This window comes from Chrysemys picta, chromosome 2 (assembly GCF_011386835.1).
Source record: "Chrysemys picta bellii isolate R12L10 chromosome 2, ASM1138683v2, whole genome shotgun sequence".
In the NCBI taxonomy this organism is placed as follows: Eukaryota; Metazoa; Chordata; order Testudines; family Emydidae; genus Chrysemys; species Chrysemys picta.
Genome location: NC_088792.1, coordinates 67,310,358 through 67,338,135, shown reverse-complemented (window position 1 = coordinate 67,338,135; position 27,778 = coordinate 67,310,358). Strand labels below are relative to the sequence as shown.

Sequence of the window (27,778 nt, the reverse complement as noted above, 5' to 3'; positions counted from 1 at the left end):
TGTTTTGAAATGATAAATTGCATCCACATTAACACCAAATGAATTAACGGAGATTACCATTATTATGATGAGTACCAAATGGTTTTAAAGGGATTATGGCAAACAGGAGCTGGATGCAAGGAGTCAATTATCTACTTATCTTGTCCATCTATTATTTTAGCGCAGAGAAAGACCTCGCAGTCTCTTAATACTAAAGTAACTTAATTTATTATCCCAACTGTAGTTTTCATGGCAAGTGAAGGTGATTTTAACAATTGGGACTAGACTATGCCCAGCCATGTCTAAGTGAACAAAGGAGCAGGCGGAGGTAAGAAGGGGAAAGGCATAAGAAGCCTTTCCCTGTCCCTTTATCACCAGTGCAGGCACTTGGCACAATTTGGTCTGTGTGCTCCGTTGAATGAAGGTCTAAAGGTGAGGATCATGCTACCATCATCACTACCTTACCCAAAATGAGAATTGTTCTGACTCCAACACACCCAGGGCTGGAAGATCTGGCCAAATGTGGGTAGGAGTGTACTCTGCCCCTTACAACGACTGGTGCAGCAGTTTAAAGTTCCCAGAGACTTTGTATCTTGATTTTTCTTGAACGCTTTTATAATTATGCACCTAAAAATGTTGTGGTAGAAGAGAAATTCTCATTCCATGAGATGGCACAAAGACTTGCCTATAACTTTGGCAGAGAAGGGATAAGGGGGAAAAAATTACTATGAAGACAAAGATAATGATAACTATGAAAATAATTTTATCACCAAATATAATATGTTGCCATCAAGGGATAGGTCTCAAATCCCTTCTTGATTACACACCTGTTTTGCACTGGTATAACTCCATTGATTCACACTGATAACGCTGGTGAAAAATCAGGCTGATAGTGCATACTTTCTAGGAGTGTGCAAAAAACACACCAGTTTTGCAGAAAACTATCATGATGGCAGCCCCTGATATTCACTTGGAATTCTGGATTTACAAAAATCTGAAATCTTGAAACAAATCCAGTGAAATCTTCTTGTTATGAAGCAAAATCAGCTCCCACTTGCTCTCCCAGAGAACCCCCTTCACTAAGAGTCTGTGGGATCCCCTTTACCTGGAGTCAAACCATGGAGGCGAGCAGGGAGCTGATGAACTTTATAACTGACCCTCTCATGGGTTCTATTGGACAGTAGAAGTTGGCTGGCCCACTCTCTTGCGTTCAATTCTTGGGGTACTAAAGTTAGTCAAGTCAGTACGGAAATGGCACCAAGTTAGTTCCTCAATCCACAGAAAATATTCTCATCAGCAGAGCAGACCACTGCCTGCCCCCCAATTCAGTACCAATTTAAATTTGAGCACAACTGAGCAAAAATTATCAGCCAAAGCTTTTTTTCAGCAAAAAAATGTACATTTGGGTTGACCAAAACATTCAGCGAATCCATGTCAATTTCACCCTCCTCCTCCCCAAAAAAGCCTATGAAAATATTCTGAAAAAAATCAAAATGTCTTGTTGGGACATTTTCTAAATGAAACGTTTTGATTTACCAATTTTAAATGACAAAAAAAATTCTGATTTTTTTGGAACTGCCAACAAACCAAAAAATCAGTTATTTGCCCAGTTCTAATTTTAAACACTAAACATGGGACAGGAGTCCTTGGAATTGTCTTTTAATGTGGTTCATTTGCTAACATGAGAACACCAAGCAGAGATAAAAGTCAGGGCAGTCATCATCAGAATGCCTAAAAGTAGTGTCTGGAGAACCGCTGCTGCCAAGTGGCTGAGCTGCCAGACAGTTCCCCTAACATTGGCATCTGTGGACTGGAAATGGGTTGAACTTGCTAGCTCCACAAACACTAAAGAAGGGGGACAGCTGCCCAGCCAGCCATCCCAAAATACTTTGCCACAGGGGGTTTTCAGACTCCTTACCCCCTTGTGCAGAAGACAATTACGGATAAGGAAGACACCCTGGGCCTGTGGAGGAAAGCACCTGTGTGGGAAGAGAAAGCCTGGCTGAATCTTCTTTGCAGCTGGCATCAACTTCTAAGAAATTGGTTTTAAAAATGAACCATGAAACCTTGTGAATTCAGGCTTCCTTGCAAAAGTTTTGCACAGCTCTAATAACCATGGCTGACATTTTTCAAAAGTATCTATTTGTTTTGGGTTCCCAGCTTGAAACACCTTTGGCCTGAATTTCGGAAATGCCGATTCCCCACTGCTCCCATTGATATCAAGTGGAGTTGCAGGTGCTCAGCACATCTAAAAATCAGGTCCATGGTCTTTCAAGCTGGGCACCCAAAACTGGAGGAACCCAAAAAGAGTAGCTACTTTCAAATATTTTGTCCTATATCTATTTGCATTGTAAAAGCACCCATCACTCTGGACCCTTCCTACTATTGTTTGATTTTTCTTGGGAGCAGTTGGGAAGTGCACACTGCAATGTTTATTGCATCTCATCACTCATGTGCTTTTATTGTTGGGATATACATGAGAGAGATTCAATCTCCTTTTCTATTGTGTTACACTAAAGTAAGTTTATTCTAGCAGCAGAAGTGACCAGGAATACAGATATCTGACATGCAATGTATTTTTTGGAAGGGGCAGTCTTCAGGATTTCCCCCTTTACTCCTTTCACCTGGCTTCAAGCCCATTGTGGGATGGATGCAGCTCCCCGTAAAGGCCATCAGTGTGCTACATGCATCAGTCATAGGGTATTCCTTAAGAGCAATATGATATGCTCCCCCAGCCCTATAGAGGATGTGGTGCATTGCTTTCTCAGCACTACAAGCCCCTGATGGTTTGAGATACATGAGATCCAAACTACCTCTCTCTCTCTCTCTCTCTCTCTCTCTCTGTAATGCAATGTGTTGCAACTGGACTGCTAGACTGGCCTGTATAATACATTTTATATACATTGATAAGGGAAATAACATGCACACAGAATATGTGTCAGGATAGGTATCTGTATTGATGCAAACAGATTGTGGCAAGGCCTGTATCTGTGCACAAGCGGGGGAGGATAATACAACAAGTCATCCTCTACTTTGTACTTCTGCACAAGACCAGCCACAGTGTGCCTGGAGGAAGCAGGCACTGCACAAGCCCTCACAGTCACTCTCTTCTGTCCCATGTTTCCCCCCTCCCCCCGGCCTCTCAAAGGGGCAGGGAGAGGAAGGATGAGGGAAAGGCAATGCAATCTACCAGAACTGGTCAGGCATAGGAGGATCACACACTGCATCTCCCCAAAAAGTGGTGAAGCTACAATAAACATTGCAGTGTGCACTTCCCAAGGCTTCTAGGAGAAAATACAAATCAGACAGACTTCCTATTGGAACTCCCAAAGCAGTACAAGTCCCCTCTGCAAGACTGATACCTTCAATGGAGGGCTGGGGAATGTGACCCATGTGGCATATCTGTATTGTATGTGGCACACTGTTGGCCAAATATTCAGTGTGGCCTCAGGCTGGCCTTTAAAACTGTACAAGTCTGGCACGTGAGCATGGCTAACTATCCAGCTTGAAAATCGTGGCATTTATGAAAATGTGGCTACATGTTTACTGTGTGGAAAATTATAGATAGGTTCTGCAGCGGGATATCTGAAGACTCAGGAGAAGATCAGGAGTTAAATTTGGCCCCAGAGAGGGTAATGGGGTTTCATGATTGTAACTGAAACAAGTATCAGGGGGTAGCCGTGTTAGTCTGTATCCACAAAAACAAGGAGTCCGGTGGCACCTTAAAGACTAACAGATTTTTTTGGGCATAAGCTTTCGTTTTTTTACCCACAGAAGCTTATGCCCAAATAAATCTGTTAGTCTTTAAGGTGCCACCAGACTCCTTGTTGTTTTAACTGAGAACAGTATTTTACTTACTCTGATCCCAGTTCAGAAAAGCACTTACGCACGTGCTTAAGACCATCTTTATTCAGCAAAGCACTTTGATGTGCTTTGCTGAATTGGGTCCCTTGTCTACTGCTGAACCAATGGAAGCCACTCTCCTTGTTAGCATCATCATCAGTAAAGTCCCTGAGGGGGGTCTCTTCCAGGAATGGTATCATAATGGCAGACAACTTTTGACACAGAAACCTGATTCAGAGCTCCTGTGAGGAGACTGAGTACTTTGAGGAAACCTACAGATACCAGGGATCTCTTGTTCAGCCCACATCTATGTGCAAGCGCCATACAGATAGCTATTTACTTCATGTTAATTCCTACTTATCCCACATGAATGGTTATGTACTTGCACCTGCACACCATGAATCTACGGAGGAAAGATCACATTTTTCTATACACGGTTAGTCTCAAGAAAAATGCCTTGAAGTCTGTTCATGGGAAATACAAATATAAGCACCTGAAGGCCCTCGTCCTGCAAAGAAAGCCACAGGTAGGCATAAAGCCCCACAGACTCACATGTGGCACTGGATGGATGCAATTTATGTCCATGTGGTTTACTCTGCAGGATTGGGGCCTCAGCGATCATTAGTTTAAAAAACAAAAGGCAAACAGAGTCAGAATGATGTCAACAGGCATTAGTGTGGAGCTCCAAGGCTCCTAGGGATGAACTACATAAATTGCCTCCTTAAATGATTTATTTTCTAGAGAGTATCTTTAACAGTAAGATCTTTTACTTGCTCTATTAGACAGCGGCTAAGCTGGTATCTTCATACAGTTACAAATTCACCAGTTACACTTAAAGAACCATCCTCGCTTGCTCTTTTCCTTTTTCTTTTTTTGGGTCTTTTTGTGAAAAAGACACCCATTTTCAAACCATTTTAAAAAATATCAAAACCCTGGTGGAAAATAATTTGCAGCTGTGATAATATCACATTTTTTTAAATACCATAATATAGTTTTACTTTTAATAATAAAAGATAAAAAAGAGAGTCTGTGAATAATTAGAGATTGCAGTCTGAAGCCAGTTACAGTCACTGCAATTGATAATAAACTTAAACCCCTTTGGGAACAGGTAAATGCTTTGCAACCCTGACCCCCTTGCTCTCACATTACTTAACAACCCTGCAGTTCCAGCATTACATCACCATTCAAGCGATTGGTTCCTGCATTTTAACTCTCTCCCTGTCTCCTCCGATTAGGAGCGACACAGTGATGGGGGGGGGGGGACTTCTCTTGAGTTTGCTGCTTCTTGTTTGGGTTTGGTTCATTTTAAAACCAGCTTCTGCTCTACAAGTCCAGGTTACACTCACCAGAAAAAAACTCTAGCAAAGTGAAAAGGAGAGCAGGAAAGGGGGATCGAGAAGTAGGAGGAGAAGAAAGGGAAGAAGGAGGGGTGGCAGAAAAGTCTATAGAAATCAGAAAAGGAAAAGAAAATTAAAAACAAACCTCATGGACATCACTGAGCCTGAATTCCCTGCTGAGGTGCAGAACATGAGAGCCCTGGAATGAGTGTATGTAGAACTTGAGCCAAAGCTTAACTAGCCCGAGTGAGTCATATCCTTCCCATTTGATTCCAGTCCAAATGATGATGTAATGCTCTGGCCCTCTCTCTCTCTCTCTACACTACCTCCCGCCTCCCTGCTCTCCTTTTTAGCTCAGTGCTGGTGAAGTCACCGTTTAAATCTGGCAGAACTGAAGCAAAAACTTCAATGTAACCAAAACAGCCCCAGGCCAAGTTCCAGACGTACTGAGACTTGGTGGTGCAATTGCCATTGGAAACGGGTAAACAGAGAAAGAAACAGTGCCGCCTCAGAATGGCCAGAGCAGCTGCCTGCGAAATCAGAGTAAAACCCGGGGAACTGGGCTGTCAGTGATTTACTGGTTTTGATCAGAAGATATTACACACACAAAAATGCCCATGTGTTTCAGGACCTCAAGAAGGAGAAAGAGCAGTTGGGAAAGGAGAAGAAAGGGAGACAAGGAGTGTAGAAGAGAAAATTTTGAGTGTGGGGGTGATCTTTTAGGGTGTGGGGAGAACAAATATTCAATATAGGCATTTGCACTTGTAGAGGTTTGATTCATTAAATCAGAGCAAATCCACTGACTTCAAGCTGTGTAAACCCGGCAAGAGCTTGAAACCAGGCCCCCCCATTTTTGCAGGGTAATTGTGGGGCTCTGTTTGAGTTTCTTGGGCTGTCAGTGAAGTGAAATGTGCAGGTGTTTTCTTTCCAGAGAATTTCAGACTCTTATCTAAAAGCAACAACAACAACAACAAAAACCAACCACCAAACGCTATTGTATTCAATCACACCATTGCAGCACCACTATATGTTCAGTCTTGAACTTCTTAAAGAGATTCTTCTACAAGCTTAAGAAATATCCTATATACTTAAATGGACAATACACTGGAACTGGTAAAGATTGCTTAAAAAAGAGGAAACTTTTCAAGTGAAATATTGTAGTTATATGACGCAAATGTTTCCAGCTTTAGCAGCTATATTACATAGGGCTGAAATACACCATGTGTCTATCAGGGTAGCTTAATGTCACCGAGGTTTCTTTTACAGTTCTTTCACACTTACTTTTGATCCTTGGAGTAAAAACATAACTCCACTCTAAAATGCAATGCTTGTGTTTTTAAAAAGTAACATTAAATTTCCTATCACTCTATTATCCTTGAATATGCCAAATGTGAAAACATAAGTTACGGAACTACAGAAAGATCAGCATGACTTGCACTTAGAACATTGCAAGGATAACCAGAATAGGCCCTCTTTAATTACAGGTCAAGAGAAGAATTTCAACAAGCAGCTCAGAAAACCCAAACACTACCCTATACAAATAAAACAGAAAAGCCTTTACTGACATCTGGGTTGCCAGCCACATCCACCTTTTCCATACCTATCACTTCATTGGACAGCTCAGGGTAAATTTTAGTTTTACAAAAGACTTGGGGGGGGGTCACCCAGAGCTTTCATAAAATCTGGTGAAAATACAAAAGCCAATGATATTTTGTTCATATTATGGTTTCATTTTATAGCAAAATATTTTCTATTGCTTAGAAGCATCTTGGCAGTAAATGGCTCTTTGTAGCTGAATGATTGATCGCTCCAGCCGTTTAATGCCCCATATGCTGCAAAGCAATAGCGATTATTGTTAAGTAGCGAAGTTTTCCCAGGATGCTGTTATGGCTATCAATGTTCTTAAAGATATATACTTCCAGGGGTCAATGCTGCTAATTTCAGCTTGGTTGGTTTCAGTCATGAATTTAAATGATTAATTTTCTGGGCATATCAGTGTAGGACACAGGCAGGGTGAGAAGGGGAAAAAGCAGTGGTTTGTCCCATTCAAATGGGAAAGCAGGCTGCCCTCCTGCATGACATCCCCAATCGATATTGATGCTGCAGCCACACTGAGTGACACCTTTATCAAGCAAAGCAGCACTGAATTAGAGGTGATCGGCCATAATTATTACTGGCGCCACCGAAGCCTGTGGCTTGACGGCATCAGATGTGGTTGTTATAAAGTTTAGTCCATTGTGTCAGTGGCCTATATAACTCATTTATGTCTGAATTACCAGCTATTGATTTTTTTTTGTCTTCTGTAATGTAATAAAATACAAGTTAGATCATTCCAAAAGCTTTCTTTTAATTCCAGGCCTTTCTGGCTGTTTTATTTTTAATCCCAATCCTTTTTCTTTTCTTCTTCCTCCTTTTAAAAAAAGCTATATTAATTTTCTTGTGAAATTGCGACAGCTCATCTTTCCCTCTCACTCCCCTTTTATTTTGTTTTCTTACACTTGCAGCTCTGGGTTACACAGCTTAACCTCATTATCTGCCTTTCAGTTATGCCATTGGGATTGCTATAAACAAGAGTGGTCCCAAAGCAGAACCCTGCCCCTGAACACCCCCAACTTTTGAGGAAGTAAAGGTCTGATACAGGCATAAATTCGGGGGCTGAGGTCCATGTCTAGTAAAAGAGGAGCTGCCACTAGGGCAAATATTTGCAGACAGAAAAACTATTATACTAATCAGTGAGGTGTTATAGATCTCCCTGCACATGCACATGTATCCACTCCTACAGCCTTTACTCATTACTAGCCCCTTTGGCTCCAATGGCATTATTTACAGGAGTAAGGCCCATAGTTCGGCCACCTACTCTAAGTAGAAAGTAGCTGGAAGAGAAAATTCTGTTTGCCCAAATCAAGCACAGACTCCACGTTCCCCTCTATGGATATCTTCTTCTGTTAAAGGGGTATGACAGTGACAATATAGTAATGCTAAGTGGTCCATTAAGTCATTAATACTTACAGAAATATTGTCTCTGAAGGAAAGAGCTCCTTGAAATCAGTTTTTTTTTTAAAGAAACAGCACTGATTCAAACAGATTCTCATGAATTAGAGATTTCTCAAATGAACAGATAAGACCGGTATGGCCTGGACAGCACATGAAGACACTTTTAAAAAAGCCAAACTGTTTTTATACCAAGTTCGTGCTTCAAAGGAATTTAAAAAACATTTGTACTTGTTGGTGGGAATGCAAAAGGTTCTTTCCATCTCAGGTATTTTCAAGGCCTATTGATTTTTTTTTTCCTTTACAGGAAACGCTGTTTTCCCATTTTCCTTCCTGTGACCAGTCAATGATAAAGAATATCCTGTACTCAGAGGAAATTCCACTCACATACAAGGGCTGCCCCTTTTTATCTGTTTATTAGCCTCTTTTTCTTCTCCCTTCCCCACATCTTGCCACTATCCTTATGTTTTCAGCAGTCAGCTACACTCAAGAATAGGCCTGTTGTGTTGGGAGTTGTGGGATGTTTTAATTCTAATGGGAGACTTCTTCAAAGCAGTACCCAAGCCAGTCCAGTAATGATTCCAGCTTAGCTGGCTAGCTCCGGAATGCTTACAACACCCTCCCTGCAGCGTATTTCATCCTTAGGGAAAGGGTGGTGAGGCACACCACAGCTGTTTGGTGTAACAAAAAATGACAAATTCACTGCTTCTGCTAAAAGGTTCCAGTCTGAACAACATCTGAATTTTGAGAGCTCAGACCTCAGGGCACACTAGGATTATCTCAAAAGAAGCAATATTATAATAAGGAAATTGTATGGACTGCTTGAACATGGTGTGAAAATAGATTGAGAATGTGACTGGATAAATCATTGGTTCTAAACACATATGCACGGGCATACCCACAAACTCAATGGCTCTGATCCTGTGCCTGTTGAAATCATTGGCAATGGGCAAAAGATAAGGCCCTAAATATAGTGTAAAACTGTATTTATTATATATTTTGTATACACTACTTGGCTTTTTTATGGGCTTGATTGAGAACAATATTCTATAACAATTATTCCATATTGAGGATGATATGTTTGTCATCCACACATTATTTTTCATTTTTAAACCTAGATCCTTACAGTCCCTGTGGAATTAAGGAGGCCAGATAATTTTAGGGTTAAATAAGCTTTAATGACTATCATATGTACAGAGCCTTAAACCTAGCATTGAAAAAATATTTTTTTAATAAGTGGCATCTCTTCCTTTTTTAATTTAAAATAACCATCCAGGTGGTTTCGTAAGGATTTCTTTGCAAATTACTTCCAGTGAACCTTTCCAGTCACAGACCACTGCAAACCCATGTGGTATTATTCAGCGTTCGGTTCAACTTGGGTGTCCTGTGTTTTTATAGTGGACAGAGTCTGAGGAATTGTCTGCCCAAGTGCCTATATTTAAGGGCTCCATTTCACAAGATACAGAGGACTCTGGCCCTAATCCAACAAGGATTTAAGCATGTGCTTAATTTAAGCATAAGTGGACCCACTGACTTCACCTGAACTACTCACAAGTTTAAAATTCCACTGGGGAAGTGGAATTTTCTAAAGCATCTACGTGACTTAGGAGCATCACTCCCATTGACTTTCAATAGGACTTAGGCTCCTAAGTCACTTAGGTGCTTCTGAAAGTCTTTTGCTGGATCAGGGTCAAAGTGCTCAGCACTTTTCAAGATTGAACCCTAAGAGAGGTAAAGCATGTCTCTCTGTAAACTCCCTAAATTGTTTTAAAATAAAATAGCAAGAAATATTCTTTGCAGGAAACACCCTCAAACTTCCAATATATCTGTATTGTATGAAACTTGTTTGGACCAAATCTCTCTCTCTCACACAAACACTCTCACACACGCACATACCCCTTAGGAAAGGTGCAGGGTTGATAGCCCTGGAGACTGATGCTCTTTAATAGTCCACAAAATATGTACAATACAGGCACGAATGGCAGCGAAATTTCCCCTCATTTCACCATGAATCTCAACCATGACCTTAAGGGACAACCTCTAGGGATATGAGAGTAGTTAAGTCTCCTAGCCCATTCCATTCTTAACCTCTCAGGTGAGATGGTTAAGCCAGTTAACGACAACTGTGCTAGCATTTTTTGTGAGGTGGACATTTAACAACTAGGAAATAGAATGAAACATCACCTACTCATTAAACATAGGCCAAATAGCCTTGGGCCAGCTTTGAGCTGATGACCTGAAAGTGAAGAACTCTGTATCCAATTACCTATCATTGAGTCAGCCAGTCCGAGTAGCTAGCTATTTTATTACAGCTGTAAACCACAAATGCTTACAACAAATAAGGCAGCAATTTATGCAAAATAGTAACATTTTACATTTCTATAGCACCTTTCACCCTGAAGGATCCCAAAGCACTTCACAGACTATATATAAAAAAAACAACAAAGAAATGTAATCACCTCTGACAAGAACAGTGGCAACCAGCCAGCACACTGCACAAGAACTGGGGGAGAGGAAAGGACAAAGGTAAACACCCACTGTTTTTAAAATGCCATGTAATTATCAGTGTTTATGAAGAGCAAAGTGAGACCTAATTCTTCCCTCACTTATATCAGCATAATTCCATTTGCTTCAATGGAGTAACTTATTTACACCAGCGTACGCTACTCCGTAATGAGAACCATAATTATTTCTATTCTCACTCTAGGAAACTTTGTCACTGTTATCTCAAATATCTCAATCTTGTTTTTCATAAAAAATGGGAAATAGGATCTGTTTCCTCATGAAAGCCGGTTGGGAGTTTTTCAATGATTTTTTTTTTTCAAAAACATTTTTTAAATAAAAAAAATGCCAGTTTTCCCATTTGAAATGACATTCCATTTCAAAACTTAAGCTAATCTTCAGGCTAGTGGGGGGAAAGGACAAAAATCAAAATCAAAATTTCAAAATAAGTTAAAACATTTTGATGGACCCAAAACAACTGCAAAAATGTTGGAGGTTTTTGGATCACAAATATTTTGGCAATTTTGACTTTTCGTCCCAATTTTCAGCAGGACATTTTTTTAAACTTTTGAAAATATTTGCAGGATGGGAAAACTGTTTCCTGCCCAGCTCTATTCTGCATCCCCTCCCAGTGTACTTTAGACAAGAAGAGAACTGACCTCAAATTGGGAGAGCAAAAATTGAAGTAATGCCATAAGGCAAGTCTGAGCTGGGGAGCAAAGTACAGGAGATCAGTAATACTGTAGGAGTGAGCATTGAATAACAGTTCAGATCAGACTCTAAAATTAATTTTAGTCTTTTCATGACATTTTTTCCTTATAGGTTTTCTTTAGCCATCTGTTTTATTCCTTTAGCCTGAAAAATAAAATAATAATAATAATAATTTATATCCCGGTGATTTTTTTTAAAATCAGGCAAACCCCTGGGACTTAACTCCTGTTGGGGAATGGGGTGAGGAACAAATTCTGGAGCTCAGGTCTCTCTCACTTTGGCACTGTAAATTCAAGGCACTATCTACTAATAGCTAGTGCTACGATTATGTCACGGAGGTCACGGAATCTGTGACCTCCGTGACATTTTCTGCCCCAGGACTGAACTGCTGTTAGTAGGCAGCCCTGCAGCTCTCAGCAGCTGCTGGCGGAAGTCCCCAGCAGCTCCTAGCATCTGGGCAGCAGGGGGACCCCGGAGGTCCCTGGGGGTCCCCCAGAGCTCCCATTCCCCCCAGGTGGCTGGGCTCCCCGCAGTTGCCCAGACGCGGTGGGCAGCAGGATTCCCCCCACAGCAGCCTAGCTGAGGGTATGTGGCCAGAGCCCCCCTCAGCTGCCCCGCTGCCAGGGCGGGGATTGGACCCTGCAGCAGCTGTGGGTGCTGGACCCTTCTCCCTCCCCATTTTGTCAGGGCTATTTTTAGTAAAAATCACAGACAGGTCAGGGGCTTCCGTGAGTTTTTTTTTATTGCCCGTGACCTGTCTGTGATTTTCACTAAAAATAGCCCTGACAAAATCTGATCCTTAGTAATAGCACATAAGTTTGCTTGCTTCTAAAGAAGTGCCTTCTTTGTTGATAATTCAATTGGCCATTCATTATTTCTTGCATGAGAATCAGTGACCATCGTCAACCATTAGCAAACATTTGCTGGATTCTAATCTGGGCAATCTGAATCTGATTTGTATTTCAGGAGCCATGACAGCACAACCCTCCAACTAACAAAGAGTTTTTAGAAAATATATGATACAGTTCAGATGCCAAAGGATTTTTTTTTAAATAAATACTTTTCAATTATTAATAATTTAGTATGTGTATAGTGCCATAAGTGTGCATGAATATTAAAATCTAGTTGCCTGATTCTGCACCCACTAAGTTAATGGCAGCACTCTTCTTGATTACAATGGTACTGGATTGGTCCCATAAATAGTATCTCTTTGTCATTCAATGATTCTTATTAACACAAGGAGTTGCATGAATCCTAGTGACATCATTTTTACGTGGCTCCATCCATCGGCTTCCCAGCAGAGTTCAGAATTAATTTATGTCAAACATCCCATGTCTAGATACCTTATCTGTAGCATCCTTTAGTCTATTTTAGCATTGTACTGTGCTTCTGAGAAACAAGAAGGTTTTTGGCAAGAGTACTGAGATAAAGCCACAAGTAAGGGTCACGTTGTGAGCCCCTTACTTGCAATGGTGAGCAGTTACGGGAGTTGTCCCACTGAAGTCAGTGCTCTCTAATGTAAGTAAGGACGTCACAAATTGACGCCTAAGAATTTAAGCTCTTTGACTGATCAAACAAAAACTGTTAACTGATAGAATATATTTTATTTTAATAAGGGAAACACCTACCTTCCACCTTACTATATAAAATGGGGGTAAAAACGAAGCCTAATTCCTGTGCACTGCTATTTGTGGTACATTTTTCTGATATTTGCATTTATGCATCTGTGCATTTTACCAGTGACCTTTGTTCAAACTGAGAAGATTCCAGTAGCACTAAGTTATGTAGTTAGGAGCCCACCGACACTTTTGCGCAGGAAGTGGGGGTGGGGGAGGGAAAAAGTTGAATATTCTCAATTCCCACAGTTTGCATGGCAAGTGGTATCCATATTTTTAAAATATTGATCATTCTAATATTCATATGAATGTTTCAAATTTTTAGGATTGAATGATTGGGAAGGCACATACAGGCTACTGGCAGATTCTCATTTAAAGGACTGAAACCCAGAGAGGCAGTGTATATGGACCTCATTTTACTACTACTTCTTCAAGCATCACAGAGAGATATAAAAATGTCTTTATGCCTATTTTAAAAGATATGCCTGATAACATGTATTTTCAAAGTTTATGTAACATTTTTCTAGTAAAATAAAATATCCTTAGTCCAACAAGGTAATTAAGCACATACTTAACTTTAAGTATGTGAGCAGACCCACTGAATTCACTTCAAGCTAGGAACATGTTTAAATACCTAGCAGAATCTGAGCTTAACTTTCTTTCTCCTAATATCACAGGGTAGCTTCCCCAACATAGGCTGCACTTCCACACAGTTGCTAATAGATTATAAAGAGTGAACATTTATAATCAATGGCAATGCAGAAGTAGATCTTACTACCCTTTACCAAAGCTCCTTTCCCCAAGGACATCGGGTACTGAAACACTTGGGAATACTACCAGAGCCTATTTCTTATGCATTGGCCTGTTGATAGCCTGGAACTTCCCTCAACTGACAAAATTCTGCAAACAATCTTTTAGACCATTTTTAATAATAAAATAAAGACATTGTGATCACAACTTATACAGAAAATAAAACCGTTCAGCTGTTCAGCTGATGCTGTCACCCATCAGAGGAATTCTGCATCTGTATCGCATTGAACTCAGAAGCCCTTCCTGGCATTGGCATACCATTCTACTCTAATTACATTCGTTACTTAACAAGGATCATTATCATCTTGCAAAACTTTTGGGTCACTGAAAGGGATTTCAGGAATGCCACAGTAAAAATGGACAGCTTGTTGATGCCACAATCTGTGATGTTAATTCTGTGTGCTGTTACTTTCACAGGAAATCTACTCCTGGGTGCTGCTTCACATCCAGCCATACTTCTCTATACATCCATGTGTGCATGAATTATTTGGAGGGCTGCATGTGTGGACAACGATGTAGGTGAAGTACCCGAGTCTGACAAAATTCTTCACTCCCTTCAACATTCAGGTTCTGTCATGATCATCAACTTGTTTATAAATCCTGTGTTGATGCAAACTATCAAGACAGAGCTGAGATAGAGTGAAATCAAAGTGATTAGACACATTTTTTAAAAAAATTATACATGTTTTAGTAGCTTTAAATGCTAAACAAGCTGATTACATCATACTACACAGTAAAAATGATTCCAAAGTAACCAAGGAAACTGTTTTTGCTAAACAACAGCAAGAGTCCCTTCATTTACATCTAAAATCACACAAGACAGAAATTTAGTTTAATCTCACTTTACAGAAATCTGATGCTGTAATCCCACGGCGGCTGTTGAGATTGGCTGGGGTGTTCTTGTTGTCAATTCTTAGGGCAAAACTCCTTGGGGACTGCAGCAGGGCTGTGTCAGACGAGGGCCCCTTGTTTTTCGAATACGCTATCCTTGGAGGCCTGCCAAAGGCCCCAAGTTTGGCAAGCTTCAGAGCACAATCTTCTAAGGCCCATTTATCCCATTTAGTGTTGATTGTCTTTTTCATTTTTCCTTTTGGCGTGGCTTGTTTTCATTGTGTTTTGTTTGTTTTCATTGTGCTTGGGTTATCAATTTAAGTTATTCTGTATCTTCAGTCTCCTCAGACATTATGATATGCCACTGATAGCCATGACTGTGGTAGTCTAACAATCACTTCTGTGTTTTGGGGGGTCAAATCATGAAGTCATTACTCAGTTTGGGCTGACTCCTTACTTGGGCAAGATTTTCATGAGGCTGATTCTGAGAAATGCTGAGCATTAAAAGCTATAGTATCGTAAATGCTCAGAAGCTGCTGAACTGAGGGTTTAACAAATGGGAGTTTTATCTGGTGGAGTCTTGGAAAAAACTGAAAAGTCTCCAGAATTTGGCTATTTCATATCCTAGCTGCTAAGGTGATTTATATACACACATACAGAATGATTTAAGAGATACAGAAATATTATTACTGTAATAATGGCAGAAACCATTATTGTTAAGGTTACATCTTCATTTTTATTCAAAGTTTTTTCCAAAACATTCACCTTTTGGATCTGCAGTGTCGTAACCATGTTGGTTCCAGGCTATGAGAAATAAAAGGTGGGTGAGGTAGCATCTTTTGTTGGTCCACCTTATGTTGAGAAAGAGAGAAGTATTCAAGCTCCACAGAGCTCTTCTCTGATTCTCACTTTCACCAACAGAAGTTGATACAACAAAAGATATTACCTCACTTACCTTGTCTGTCTCACCTTTAGGATGAAATTTTCCCATGCTTGGTCTTTGCCATATAGTGACTATTTCTGGAAATATTTTGATACAGTTGCTCAGCCATTTTTGAGTAGAACTGTGAAAAACAAACACTTTCGATAATTAAGAAAAAAAATCTTGAACTTTTTATTTTAAACTGCTCTACACGCAGAAATCTTGAGAGTTGAAAGTTGAACTTTGTCCTGAAAATAGCTCACAAAAACAAGTGGTTCTGAGGGCACTGGTGAAAATTAAGTTTGATTTGATGGAGCTATGAGTCTTTCAAAATCCTGTTCCACCCATACAGAATATGTTTTCCACATGTTTTCTCACAAAGATTATAAAACATGCAGCTGAGGAAGGCCATGCTGCACATTTATGTTGGTTAATTTAGATAGCCCCTGTGAATCTTTTGTGGACAGCCAAGAAAGGTTTGTAAGATATAAAATGGTTGAGGGAGGAGGGAGCTTGCACACTTGGCGAGGTGCACAGGAAGGAGACCTGCTTTGAAACACTGTAAGAGCTCCGCTTGGAAGAGTTATAAGAGACGTTCTCTTAAAATACTTTTTGTTACATGTATATATTATGAAAGGCACCCACAATGGAGCTTAGATTCTGTGCTGTGCAGGGGAGGGGGCAAAGGTGGCTTTAGGATACCAGTGTACCCTTCTGAATCTGGGTTGCCGCATGGGTCAGCACTTTTGCAGCCTTATATACCTAATTCATGAAAATCTCTTGAGAACTGCCTATGGGCTATTCCACAGCCTGCAGCAGCACAAAATCTCTGTAGTGCTCTGCTCAGTGCTACCGAGGCACTCTTAACACACCAGAGTGGCATACCAGGGCCACAGCAGAATACAGAATCTCTCTCTCAGAATATACTCGTACTGTACAGCTTAGTGACCCATACTGTCAAAGAGTTCTTCTGCGTACACATCATACTTTCTAATCCATCCAAAACACAGCTGCTAAAATTATCTTCTTCATGCAAACTGCTCCCCCTTGCCCAATGTATCAACTTTAAACTTCCCCTTCTCACTTTTATCCATCCTATCCAAGTCTACATCCCTTTCCTCCACCAAAAATGCCAATCTTTGAAGACTTATGCATGTCCTTTTCCTACATGAAAACCTCCCAGCCCAGTCCACCAAACCACTACCCTCTCCTCTTTCAGTTCCCATAAAACGCAGGTCTTTCATGGTGCCTATAAGCAGTGAAATGAAAAGCAGAAAAACAAAATGACCTTCCAAGTAATCCCCTCCTCTAGGCTTTTGTATGTGTGCATACACTTCACCATAGCTATCATTCCTGATTCTTCATTATTAGCATGTTTGCATGAAACTTGGATTTTTTCCTCAAAATGCTTAGTTGTCCTTCTGATGTTATTCCACTGTTGGGAAATAACAAGACCTGGTACATCTCTGAGACCCCTTTAAAACCTTGTGTTTGCGATGTCTCAGATAAGATTGGCTGCAGGTGTGAAACAGGCATAAGCGGCAAAGGAAATAATAAAAGATCTTCTTTCCCCAAAATTGTCTTGGTGATAATGAATGAGGAAAGACATCTGCAGAAAACACATGATTTATAATCCAAACTGTTGCTAAAAATGTTTTTCAAATATTTACCACCAGGTGCCAGCAGTTCTTTAATGCTTTTTATTTTCCATTTCTGTTATATACATTCAAAATAGTGCCATAATCTGAACTAGGAGTTCAGATGGGGTATTCAAAAGGGGAGAAAAATGTAGGGATGAGAGGAAACTTTAAGAAACCAAGATCCTATATTTTCATGCAAATACCCTTACTAGCAAAGAAGAAGGGAAGAAAATTCAGGCCTGATCTACAGAGAGTTTTTGTACCAGTATAACTGTCAGCTAACAGTCTGATTTTTTTAAACTGAACTAGTTATGTCATTATAACTCTTAGCATGAACATATTTATAATGGGATAAAGGTGCCTTCTATGGGTAGAATATATATCCCTTCTCATAATGGAATACACTACACAAGTATAACCACCTTTTTACCAATATAACTGCATCCACACCAGGATGGTTGTACCACTTTTACTATACCAGTATATTTAATGTCATATAACGTGTGTGTGTTTAGACAAGGCCTCAGCGGGTCCTGTCTGGACTAGGAAAATGAGGTGTGTTTTGCAAATATGTTAGCTAACACGTGTTAATTAACATGTTCTCAAACACCAGTTAGTACCAACTGTAGATAAACAGTAGTAGTAGGCATCCTTCAGTATCAAGAGACCATGAGTATGCGGCCCTGAGAGATAAAGAATTTACTCAATTGGTTTTATGGCAGCCATAAACATGGCTGAAGAGACCCACTCGAGTGAGACAATCTCTGCCGCATCGGTCACATTTAAACGTGATGTTTCGACCATTTGGGCTCTGCCTTCTGTGAGCTCTTTTCTGCTCTGCTAAGATGGACTGCTTCCTCTCATAACTCCGGAGACCTTTGTTATGCTCTTGTCCCCTGCAGTCTTGAGTGTGATCTTCCCATTTTTCCATATCCATGTCCATTTCTTTGATGTCTGGCTTTTACACACCCTTGAAACGCAATTTTGGGTGTCCTTTGGGTCTTTTTCCAGATGCCAGTTCACCGTAGAAGATGTCCTCTGGGATGCGCCTATCATCCATTCGGCACACATGCCCAAGCCAGAGGAGGCGTCTCTGTTTGAGGAGTGTTTGTATGTGGGGTATGCTGGCCCACTTGAGCACCTCAGTGTTGGTGACTCTGTCCCTCCAGGAGATTCCAAAGATTCAATGAAGGCAACACATATGAAAGCTGTTGAGCCTCTTTTCCTTATGAGGGTATAGTGTATGTCTCGCTCCCATACAAAAGTGTGCTGATAACACATGCACGATACACACAGATCTTGGTGTGTTCTGTCAGTTCATTGTTTTGCCAGCCCCTCTTGTCCAGTCTAGACCAGTCATCAACTCTCCCAGTCGATCGCAATCTCCGGCAGTGTAGTGGGGCTGCCGCTAAGGCAGGCTCCCTGCCTGCCATGGCCCCACGCCACTCCTGGAAGTGGCCAGCATATCCCCGCGGGCCTGGGGGAGGAGCAGGGGTCTCCGCACGTTGCTCCTGCCTCCAAGCACCGCCCCCGCAGCACCCATTGGCCGGGTAAGGGGGACTGTGGCCAATGGGCGCTGCGGGGGTGGTGCCCACAGAGAGGGGCAGTGCGCAGAGCCACGTGCCCCAGCAGGGGCCTTAGGGGTGCGTTGGCCTCTTCCGGGAGCAGCATGGGGCCAGGACAGGCAGGGAGCCTGCCTTAGCCCCACTGCACCGCCGACCAAGAGTTGCCCGAGGTAAGTGCTGCCTGGTGGGAGCCCGCACCCTAACCCCCCTCCCAGAATCAGCACCCTGAACCTCCTCATGCACCCCGAATCCCCTGACCCCCCTTCCAGAATCAGCACCCCGTAGCCCCTCCTGCACCCCAACACTCTGCCCAGCCCAGAGCCTGCACCCAAACTCCCTGCCCCAGGCTCAGCCCAGACCCCTCGCCTCCACTGCAAACCCCTCGGTCCCAGCCCAGAGCCTGCACCCCCTCCCGATCCCCAACTCTCTGCCCCAGCCTGGTGAAAGTGAGTGAGGGTGGGGGAGAGCAAGCAGGGCAGGGCTTCGTGGAAGCGATGGGGCCTTGGGGAAGGGGTGGGGTAGATCCTGGGTTTCCCTTAAATTCAAAAGGTGATCTTGGGCATAAAAAGGTTAGAGACAACTGGTCTAGATATTGTTATGGTGGCTTTTCCAATGCAGATATTGAGTTCTATTTCAAGTGAAAGGTTGACGGTGATAGTAGACCCCTGGTATGTGAACTCGTTCACCACTTCAAATTCATATTTGATCTTGATGGAGGGTGCTGCCTTAACTCCTTGGCACATTGTGTTCATCTTTTTTAGGCTTACAGTAAGCCCGAAGTATTGGCAGGCTTTGGAAAAACTGTCCATTAGGCTTTGAAGATGAACTTCTGTGTGTGCTGTCACCGCTGAGTCATCAGCAAAGTGAAGGTGCTGGATAAGGGCCTCCCAAGTCTTGGTTTTAGATCGGAGTCTTGCAAGATTGAACAGCTTTCCATCAGATCTTTTGTGCAAGTAGATTCCCTCAGTTGAGGAACCAAAAGCTTGTTTCAGTAATGGAGAGAAGAAAATCCCAAACAGAGCTGGGGCAAGTACACAACCTTGATTAACTCCGCTACGAATTTGGAAAGCCTCAGACACTCAGCCATCATATTGGACCGTGCCATACATGTTTTCATGGAAGGATCGAATCATGCTTAAGAGCTTGGGGGGACATTCAATCTTTTCCAGAAGCGCGAATAGTCCACTTCTACTGACAAGGTCAAAAGCTTTTGTGAGATCGATGAAGGTTATGTAGAGGGGCTTTTTTTGTTCTCTGCATTTCTCTTGTACTTGTCTCAGTGAGAAGATCAAGTCAATAGTAGACCTTTGAGCTCTGAAGCTGCACTGTGATTCAGGATAGATTCTGTCTGCAAGGGTCTGAACTCTGTTCAGGACAACTTGGGCAAAGGCTTTTCCCATAATACTAAGAAGGGAAATGCCATGATAGTTGTTACAGTTGCTTCTGTTACCCTTGTTTTTATAGAGTGATGATCTTTCATTTCTTGTGGCACTTTGCCTTCTTTCCAGCACAGGCAGAGCAACTTATGAAGATGTTGCAGTAGAATAGGTTTTCCACATGTTATGACCTTGGATGATATGCAGTCTTTTCCATGAGCTTTTTCCATTGGGGAGGCCATCTGTGGCAAGGCTAAGCTCCTCAACAGTCGATTCATCATCAAGTTGGTTCATAATAGGCAGGCTTTTGATGGCGTTGATGGCTATGTCCATAGCAATATTTTCATGAGTAAAGCTCAGAGGAGTGTTCTACCCAGAGATCCACCTTGATTGTTTCCCCTGTTGTTGATTTCAGTGGTGCTATCTTCTTTGAAGTTGAACCCAAGGCTTTCTTGATCCTGTCATATATGTTTCTAATGTTGCCTGTGTCAACTGCTACTTGGATGCTTTCATATAAATGCACCCAATAGTCATTGGCGCAGCGTTGAGCAGTTTGTTGTACTTTGGTTCTTGCCACTCTCAATGCTTGTAAGTTTTTTCATTTGAGTCTCTCTTATAGTTGGTTTGGGCTGTGCATTTGGCCTCTATGACTGGTGTCAACACACTGGAATATGTGTCAAACGAGACATTGGTCTTATTTTCCTTCTTCCCATAGACTGACAGAGCTGCATTGTAGATTGTGTTCTTCAGTTGCTCCCACTTCAGCTGGGCACTTGTGGCACAATCACTGGTGTCAAAGGCTTGTTGTAGTATGTTCTTGTACTGCTGTGACTTTTCTTGGTCTGCTATGGCATTGAGCTTAATACAAGAACATCCTTTTACTTTAGATCTATGTATTTTCTTTGGTTTAAGTCTGACCTTGCTGCATACCAGAGAGTGGTCTGTGTCGAAATCCGCACTTTGATAACTGCAGGTAATGAGGACGATGTTAAGTTTGGCACACCTTGTGATGATAAGATCCAGTTGGTGCCAGTGGCCAGATCTGGGATGTTTCCAAGACAGTTTGTGTTGCGACTTTGTCTGGAAGAATGAGTTTGTTACACAGAGATTGTAATAGGAACAAAATTCTAGCAGTTTCTGACCGTTTCCATTTATCTTACGAGTTCTGTATTGACCAAGACAGTTGGTCCATGCTTCATGATCTGCTCCCCCCCCCTTGCATTAAAGTCCTTTAGCAGGAAAACATATTCGTGTTTTGGAATCTTGCTGATGGTGGTGTTCAACTGTTTGTAGAACTGGTCCTTGATGTCAGAAGACGAGGAGCGTGTTGGGGCATACACACTCACAAGATTGACTGGGCCCTCAGATGTGAGCAAGTGTAATGCCAAAATTCTCTCAGATCCATTTGTAGGTGGCTCAATCATCCCCAGAAGTGAGTTCTTGATGGCAAATCCCACTTCACGGCAGTTTTACATGCATCATTGATCTGTTGAAGTTCCTCAGATAATCCAGTTATCGTGGTGCAAACGTTCCAGCACCCTGTCTTTAAGGATGTTTTCTTTCTTTTACTTGATTTGCCTGGTGCATTAGTTACAGTCTACTTGTCAAGTTATAAAAATCTAGTTCCAACCATCCATTGAAGCAGGCAGACTGTGGCAGGACAACACCCTATTGTCTGGGAGCTGCTGAGTTTTATGGAAGGCAATGGTTGTCCAGTGAGATATGATGGTCTCTCCCAGCCTCGGAGACAGCCTGGCACTCAACTCTATGCCAATAGAGTAAGAGCTTAGAAATGGTGACTGCTGCCTCTTGTGTTCTGTCGATGCTCAAGGCAAAGCTGGAGTACCTCTCCAAGGTGCAAGCCTGGGCAGATGATATGGAGGCCCTGAGTTGTCCATGCATCAGGACCCCCTTCCCTGTGTCACCGGTAAAATCCAGAGGAGAGAAAGAACCAATACATCTGGTACCTGATCCGCTGCAGGAGTTGCTGGAAAGATACTAAAATATTAGTACCTTTGGGGCTCCACTCCAGATTTTCTGTCTGAATTTACTCTCATAGCCTTACATTCTCCCAGATTCACCCACAAGGCAGTGGGGCTTTTCTGTCAGGGGTTGCTCCCTTAGCCTTACACCCTCCCGGGCTACCCATAAGGCAGTGGGTTTGATGAGACACAGGTAGTACTGCCTACTCTCATTATGGTAGCAGGCATAGCCTGACTTGACCTGTAGACAAATACAGTTGTTCTTAAAAATGCATTAGCTGGTCACGGTTAGCCCTGGTGCCCTTGTTGATCAACTTAAGCAACATACCAGTGAAGATTTACTAGTGTTTGTTTACAGACATCAAAAGCAGATATTCGAGAGTTACATCAAAATAATTTAGTCCTAAAACATCAGACCTTAAGAGAAGCCGTTTTCCTACTTTTTATAGATGTTCAATCACATACCTGTAATACAAAGTTATTATACAAATACTCTTAAACTACCAAAATGAGCATTCTGTGCATTAAATTTTTTTACAAAGGGTCACAAAGTAATTTATAAATAAAATATACTGAACTCATTTGAAACATTTAATGCAATACAGTCTCCCTCCGTAGATGTATCTCACTAAATAGTCTCAATGAGCAACATGATTAGCAGCCATACCAGCCTCAGGTTGTGATCTGGTCTGCTCTCATAAGCCAAACAGGGTTGGTCATGACCAACAATTAAATGGGAGATCTCCAAGGACATTCTAGAGTGCTGCAGGAAGTGGTGTTGGTGATTCAGTAGATGGCACACTTCCATTTGAGTCAGTTTTGGACCAAAACCTACAAAGGAAATTTTGGTAGACACAGTGTAATTACCCAAATGGGATTTTGGGCAGAACACCAGGGCTGAGGGTGATCAGTTGTCACACACTCATGGTTTGTTAGGGATACAGAGCGTTTTGTTATTCTTTTTTTTTAAAAAAGGCATGGCTGCCCTACAGTCCTCTACAGAATTGCTTTATGTTGTATTTAAAAAGAATTAATTTCTAGCTCTTTTACTTGAAAAAATAATGTTCCGAATGGGAACCAAGTGTTACCAATGCAGTGTTATCTTTCTGAGTCCTACCTACAGCAAGTGCTTCTCCACAGCATTACTTTACTTTATATAAAACGTGTTTAGAGCTATAAAGCCCTGTAAATCAGGGTTGTATAAATTTATTTTATCAAAGCAAGTATAGTACCATTTTAGTAAAAAGTATATCAATATTTTGTGTTTTGAATTTTTCCCATTTGAATTAATTTATGAAGTTTTTAATACAAAAAAACTCTATACTTGATATATTTGAGAAAAGAAAGTGCTATGACTTTTAGGATCATTTCACCTAAAATTGTGATTTTTGCATTTTGAGGCATGACAAAACTGTGGTTTTGCCAAAAAAAAATTTGTCGTGATAAACAGCAAGACATAATCACAACTAGAATCATAGAAATGTAGCACTGGAAGGGACCTCAAGTCTCCTGCACTGAGGCAGGACTAAGTATTAACTAAACCATCCCTAACAGGTGTCTGTCTAACTTGTTCTTAAAAACCTCCAATGATGGAGATTTCACAACGGCCCTAGGTAATTTGTTCCAGTGCTTAACTGCCCTTACAGTTAGGAAGTTTTTCCTAATGTCCAACCTAAACCTCCCTTGCTGCAATTTAAGTGCATTACTGCTTGTCCTGTCCTCAGAGAATAACGAGAACAATTTATCACCCTTCTCTTTATAACAACCTTTTACTTATTTAAAGACTGTTATGTCGTCCCCCCTCAGTCTTCTCTTCTCCAGACTAAACAAAGCCAGGTTTTTTTTCAATCTTTCCTAGTAGGTCATGTTTTCTAGACCTTTAATCAGTTTTGTTGCTCTCTTCTGGACTTTCTCCAATTTATCCACACCTTTTCCGAAGCGTGGTGCCCAGAACTGGACACAGTACTCCAGTTGAGTCCTTATCACTGCTGAGTAAAGTGGAAGAATTATTTCTCATGTCTTGCTTACAACACTCCTGCTAATACATCTCAGAATGATGTTCGCTTTTTTTGCAACAGTGCTACATTGTTGACTCGTATTTAGTTTTTGACCCAGATCCTTTTCTGCAGTACTCCTTCCTAGACAGTCATTTCTCATTTTGTATTTGTGTAAATGATTATTCTGTGCTAATTTCTTTAAATTTGTCCTTGTTGAATTTAATTCTATTTATTTCAGACATTTCTCCAGTTTGTCAAGATCATTTGAAATTTTGAATTAATTTTGAACAAATATACCAATCTTTTAATGATCACAGGTAGAGGGGAGCTTAGCTCTACATCCCATCCAACAGACATGGCCCCCAGCAGAGCAATGCCCACTAATTGCAGGTATCAGATTAGTATTGATGAAGAATAAAAAGAGTGCCACCTGCTGAATTACCACCTAGAACACACTGGAGAGTCCCCATCCAACTATAGACCAGGCTCAATCCTGTTTATTTTATAAAATCTGACAAATCACAGCCTGAGGTGGTATGGCTCCAAGCCATACTAGTCACTCGGGCATCTTGTCTCATAGGCCTTGATGCAACAAAGCACTTAAGTACATACTTGAATCCTATTAGAACTGGGTGAAATTTTTTGGATACAACTTTTTTCAGCAAAACATACAGATTTGGCAACACAAATGTGTCATGATTTTTTGTCAGTTTTACTGAGTTGTTCATCTCAGAAAAGAGCCCTCCCCCACCCCAAATTAAAAAAAAAGGTTCATTTTGCCTTTTTCTAAACAAAACTTACTGATTTTTCTCTGAAACTCATTTTTGTTTCAAAATTTCCATTAATTTTATTTAAAATTTTTTATTTATTAAAAAAAGCTTAAAATCTAAATAAAATATTTTGTTTGGGGTCAGCTCCTCAAGCTTCCAGTTTAGCTCAAGTGCATACAATGGGAGACAATTAACCTTATACTTTTAGGTCTGTAATTGAGTGACCAGGGAGGTTGAAGTGTTCTCCGACTGGTTTTTGAATGTTATAATTCTTGACGTCTGATTTGTTCTCCTGCTGATAATACCCCACCTTAACTGATTAGTCTCGTTAGAGTTGGTATGGCAACACCCATTTTTTTCATGTTCTCTGTGTATATATATATCTTTCTACTGTATTTTCCACTGCATGCATCTGATGAAGCGGGTTTTAGCCCATGAAAGCTTATGTCCAAATAAATTTGTTAGTCTCTAAGGTGCCACAAGTACTCCTCGTTCTTTTTATGGATACAGACTAATACGGCTACCACTCTGATCCCTCTGTTATGGTTTCCATCAGGGGTGGGCAGGCTTAAAGTGCATCTGGAGCTCTCTGGAAGCCCTAGCAGTGGGGGATGCACTGTATCATCACATCCTACGTATGCTCTAGTCTCAGCCCTTTCACCCACAGCCGTCGCTAACTCATTACAGACTGAGCTGGCCACTTACTGGCCCCCATTGGATCCCAGGTTGTGGGCTATCTGCACCACTGACACACCTCTTGAGGGAGACTCAGAACTGCCAGTGACCCTGACACCCTGGGTTACACGGATAGAAGCTAACGCAATCCAGGAGCAAATACAACCCACAGAGAACATATAACCATTCCTCCAACTTTAAATTTTAACTTGCCTTTCCTCTAATTTCACAAGACAGTTTTAGAAAGTAGGTAGTGCTTTACGACTGTACATATCTGCCTGTTGCCTGTATCAGTTTGCACTCGGGTGAACTGATTTTGTAGAAAACAGTTTCATAGGGGAAAGAATAGTTTACTCTCCACTGAACAGCTCTCAGCTGACTCTTTCAAGTACTGAGGAGTCATGATCTACTTACTACACACAAACAAACTGGTCAAATGAAGCCCTTTTTAACAAAATGCTCATAGAAGTCAATAGCCTAAAGAAATGTCTCTCTTTTAGCTAGTCAGTCTGATACCTTAGTAAATGTAGTATGCTAACAGCTGTGGGAAAACTGACATTTAGAAATATAATCAGTCCAGAAACATGGCTCATGTACAACATCTTTGAGTTCTTATGTTTTATTAGCCATTTGGATTCATTACTGTTTTGGGGAGGAAGGAAGGGAGGTTGATGTTCCTGGAAGTTGTTTCGTTAAAATGTATTGAGCAGAGCTTTCCAATCATGCTTTAACATAACATTGCCCAATCTTCAAAGCTGGATCGTGGGCAATGTGTCACCATTTTTTCCATCACTGAAATTTATTCTGCCACACAAGAGGTCATGGCAGGTATTTTAGGGACCTTCCATAAGAATATGAGCTAACCTCCTCTAATCCCAATACACACGCTGATCTTTTCTTGTTTTTTCTTTCAGGCTAGGCTGCAGCTTGGCTTGCAGCTACCGCACTGTCATTGTACTTTTAAATTATGACAGTCTGAAAGAGCACTGCAGTATTTAATAGCCTGAGATCACAGACTCTCCTGACACAATACTTAACCAGGTTCTGTCTTTCTTTCAGTGCACTCATTATTTGTACATGTTCTATGACATCTAGGGAGATTATGTTATCACTAAAACTCTTTTCTTTTGCTTTTTGCTCTTCCATTGTATTTATCTTCCCCACCTCACTTTCTCAATGACATGGTCAATTTTTGTCAAAGAAGAGCATTAACACAGATTTGCGAGGCCCTATTCACTAATCTTTTAGGAGTCTTTGGGTGCCCTTTAGGATTTAAAACAAACACTGCACACTGGAAATGACTTATATTCCAAAGCTCAACAAACCACCTGATTATCACATAAAAAAAAAACTCCTACAAGTCTTTGTTCAAACTTCTTCAGACTCAGCTATTCAAATCTCAGGGCAGAAAAGCAGAAGTAGTGAGGGTTCAGAAAAATTACACATAAAACACAGACACGATATTTTGTAGTAAAGAGTTGAAGTGGAGTACTTGCATCTGACTGTAGCCATATTCAAGCTGTACTTCCGGGAGGGGTTCTAATAAGAGCTCCAGTAAAGGTTATAACCCAAGATACATTTCTCCTTTGCATTTACAGACTATGAGATTACTTCATAAATCTTCAGATTGTTTCTATACACCTTCCTTTCCCAGCTCATGCCCTCACTAACAGAGTGAACAGTGCAATGCGATTTTGTGAAGTGAATATATCATATGGATGCACCTTTTCCAAAGCAGAAAAGTCAGCACATTACTCTGAGCCTACCCTGCATCTGTCTAATGCACAGAAAAATCATGTCCTTATCAACATTTCTACTGAAGACTCAACAAATACCACTGCACCACCACATTCTTGGGCTATGAGCTTGTCAGATCTCATAAACTGTGTGTGATCCAGGGACCGCCTCATGCCAACTGGCAGAGGGCATAAGGGGTGCCTAAGTGTTACAGGACGCCACTGGGTCTGGTATTTACATTCTGGTTCACAAGAGTGTCATGTGAGCTCTTTAATAAAAACCTGTGTCACACTGGTCAGCAATATCTTTACAAAATGCATGTGTGGATGTTGTGTAATGAGTTATGTATAGTCACCGAAAATTATGTTCTTAAGGTCTGTGTATAGGGCCTGGTCGCCAGCAAAGGTGAAAAGCAGGCTCTCTTCCATAGAAGAGATGTTTACCTATCTATCAGTTTACACGTCAACTATGTATTTGTCTGATTCACAATCAGC

The 27,778-nt window shown here is 41.2% G+C and overlaps 1 protein-coding gene across 16 annotated transcripts in view; it reads right to left on the bottom strand.

Annotated features, from left to right (window-relative positions):
• CREB5 (cAMP responsive element binding protein 5) overlaps window positions 1-27,778 on the bottom strand; it is a 349,218-nt gene that overhangs the window by 124,753 nt on the left and 196,687 nt on the right. Inside the window, exon 1 of one of the 16 annotated variants that reach the window (XM_005297002.5) lies at window positions 5,305-5,465. The exons of the other annotated variants lie outside the window; for them this stretch is intronic. Within the exon in view, the coding sequence (XP_005297059.1) occupies window positions 5,305-5,351 (47 nt within the window). The 5' untranslated portion in view covers window positions 5,352-5,465. Of the gene's footprint in view, window positions 1-5,304; window positions 5,466-27,778 lie in introns of those variants that run through there. 16 annotated transcript variants of the gene reach the window in all.